A 3,028-nucleotide genomic window follows, 5' to 3' on the forward strand; every position below is an offset into this window, starting at 1 on the left:
ATAGCCAAACCTGTAGGGAGGGAGTTTCATTCGGATTGGCGGGGAAAGTTCTCAAGTTTGGGTATTTTCGAGGTTCAGTGGAGGTTTTTAGAAACACATATTACATATACACACCTTGGTCTTGACTTGTGTCGGACTTCATAGAAAAGAAAACTGAACCAAATCGCCTTTTTTTTTTTTTTTTGTAAATTATTTATTTGAAACGGCTCATACCTTTAGGCTTTAAGGAGCCAAACTCGTTTTGTTTGATTACAATTGTGTACTTAGATCTAGTTCACTTTTTTTTTTTTTTTGAAGAAAAAGAAAGATAGAAAGGGAAATATGAAAATAAAGAGAATTATAGTCGAAGATCGATAGCTTTTAGGAAAAGGTATATCTCGAACATATAGTCCAAGTCCATCATACCTAATACATCCCTCACTGGAACGTCGGGTGGTTTTCCTAACCAAATCGCCTTATCAATTTGTAATTTATTAACTTTAACGCAGCCTGCCGGTTACTAATTAACTATTATTTCAGGTTTTAAGAAAATAAATTTAAAATAAAAAATAAAAATTATCGACGCATATTTAATTAACGAAAAATGCAGCCTGAGCCATAATAATGGACCACTAAACATCCTTTTTTATTTCCCCGTTTTAAGCCTCTTGAGTTTATTGATAACCATTCAATATCAAAATATAGGCCCAATTCTGCTAGTATTTATGAAAGGATCACGTTCAATCGGGTGGACCATCCGTTAGCCTAACTCACTCTCTCTCACGCCTAACAATCTCAACAAGAAATCATGTTATTTATGCTTTATTTAAAATATTTTTAATCTGTATCCGTTTCTTTGTATTCATCATTTTTACATTCTGACTCGAAGCTTACATCTTTCGAGGGAGCATCTGTTTCGCTGGGGTGATCTTTTCCAGAAGCATCTGCTTCCGCTACCCCAGATTCTTCCCCATCTGGAGGTGCAGCTTTATCTCCTTCGCCAATTTTAGCTTCATCTTTTCCGGAAGTTGGTTTGTCTCCTTCTTCTTCCTCTTCTTCACTGGTACTTTCCTCATCGGGTTCATCGTCTGTCTTGCGAAGTTTCTTCCCCCGGTTTGCCTTTTGCTTGGCTTTCTTTTTCTGTCTCTTGGCTCGCTTTTTGGCAGTACGTTCGTCAGCGTCTTGTTTGTTCTTTTCAAGCTTTGCCTGGAATTCGTCATCCAACAGCTCGGATCGACTTTTGTCCTGAATCTGTTTTTGGCGGGCATACTCTTTGCGACGTAGATGCCGGTAAACGTGAAATTCTCCAGAACCTGCACCGGCACTCGATCCCATCACATTTCGAACGAAACTTGGAATCGAAGAAGAAAAGTCTCGATCCCGAGGTCCCTCCGGTATGATAATAGGTTTTTCCTAGAATAGATTATGCTTTGAACTAATTTACTTAAAATATGTGCTTAGATATCCAAAGAATTTCTATAAGTTAGGAATTTGATTGTTTTAAAAATTATACATACCGGATTTTTCATCAATTTTTCCAGTTTGGCCCTCTGAATATCGGCAGCATTCCGAACAACAAATTTCTTCTTTTCGAAATCCTTGTCAGTCGTCTTCACCTCGTTTACGATATCCATTTTTGCAGTTCGTTGTGATAACGAGACTCAATAGCGGATGAAAACGGAGTTTTAATGTATATAAATTTCCACTTTTCAATCAAACATCGGCTATCGTCAACTTTTCCGCGCAGCAAAACAAAACATCACGGTGGGCTGCTAACAGGAAAATCATTCGAAAAATATATACACTGAAAATATATATACACTGAAAAATGGCTGGTAAATGGTGGATAATGTGCAACACGAGACCCCATAGTGGTCAGTGGTCATATCACCTCTTATTCACAACTCCTATCTCTACCTCCCCGTGGTACCGGCTGGAATGCGAGTAACCTAAGCGGAGATTGGGTACCCAATCCCGGTGGATGCTTTGGTCGCATGCAGACTGAGAAGGTGGCCGCACGCGTCTGTTCTCCAGGTCAGGGGCGGCGTGCAACAACAACCGAGCGTCTCCCGCATAAATAAGGATTATAACCAAACGATTTCTTAAATAGTCAACTGACGATTTGGTGAAGCGTAAAAAAACCTTTAGCAAACGACTATTCAAACTGTGAAATACATTGGTTGAACCGTGAATTCCGAATTCACAGTATTTTTAATATGTCGTTAGGTTATGTAATTGTTAAAAACTGTTAAAACGCTTATATGGAGGAACTGTTCTACAAACAGTTGAGATAACATCCAAAAACACTCATGGGAAGCGTGATTGTGTCGTCTAATTGTTTCTGTTACAGTTTTTCAAAAGGTTCCCCCGTAACCAAACATTAATAGTAATAGTCGTGAAACGGTTTGATATGATGTTCTTCCAACGTTATGCAAACGGTTATGAAAATTGTGCGCTAACGGAGCACGCACACAGACGTAGAATATGGAGATTTCGGATTTCATAATAATTCATGCTATTTTATATTATTTCATTTTATTATTTACTTACTTTTAAGATTGTTGTTCCTAATAAATATGTACGTATTAAGTATTTTTATTCTCTTATCGTACACCATCGCCCCAATATGGTTCAGGTACGTTCAAAGCACCTCTATCTAGGATTTTTTTCGGACTTGTTGGAGAAACTGTCGGATGGGAAACCAACACGGTTTCAGCAAGGTTGAGTTCCGCTGGCAGTTTTGATAGTGCCCTACTCATCCGACTCCAGCAAATCTTGATGAAATACATGGTCACTGTTTCCAATTTTTGTAGCAGTTCCACTTTTAAAGATGAGTTCTTCAGGTTTGACGAAGACGTGCATTCCTGGGGGGAACGAAAATGCAATTAAGATTCTATACATCATAATTATCTGTGTTATTACTTACATGATTGTTTAAAATCGTTGATTCCATTGGATTTTGGTAGTTTTCGCAAGCATCATCTAGCAGCTCCTTCGCCATTTTCACCAATTCGTTGTTTACTTTTTTCTCACTCAGCGCAGGTGTGGG

General features: G+C 38.4%; 2 protein-coding genes across 2 annotated transcripts; both read right to left on the minus strand.

Annotated features, from left to right (window-relative positions):
- Positions 1–256: 256 nt before the first annotated feature.
- On the minus strand, positions 257–1,743 carry LOC129745284 (PRKR-interacting protein 1 homolog). The gene is made up of 2 exons (XM_055738260.1): positions 1,497–1,743; positions 257–1,392 (listed from the first exon to the last, which is right to left on the minus strand). The coding sequence occupies exons 1-2, from the start codon at positions 1,611–1,613 to the stop codon at positions 817–819; spliced, it is 693 nt and encodes a 230-aa protein (XP_055594235.1). The 5' UTR covers positions 1,614–1,743; the 3' UTR covers positions 257–816.
- Positions 1,744–2,173: 430 nt separating this feature from the next.
- On the minus strand, positions 2,174–3,028 carry LOC129745288 (uncharacterized). Its single transcript, XM_055738266.1, has 2 exons — positions 2,906–3,028; positions 2,174–2,843 (listed from the first exon to the last, which is right to left on the minus strand). Exons 1-2 carry the CDS (start codon positions 2,978–2,980, stop codon positions 2,583–2,585), a joined length of 336 nt encoding a protein of 111 aa, XP_055594241.1. The 5' UTR covers positions 2,981–3,028; the 3' UTR covers positions 2,174–2,582.

This window comes from Uranotaenia lowii, chromosome 2, assembly GCF_029784155.1.
Source record: "Uranotaenia lowii strain MFRU-FL chromosome 2, ASM2978415v1, whole genome shotgun sequence".
NCBI lineage: Eukaryota > Metazoa > Arthropoda > Insecta > Diptera > Culicidae > Uranotaenia > Uranotaenia lowii.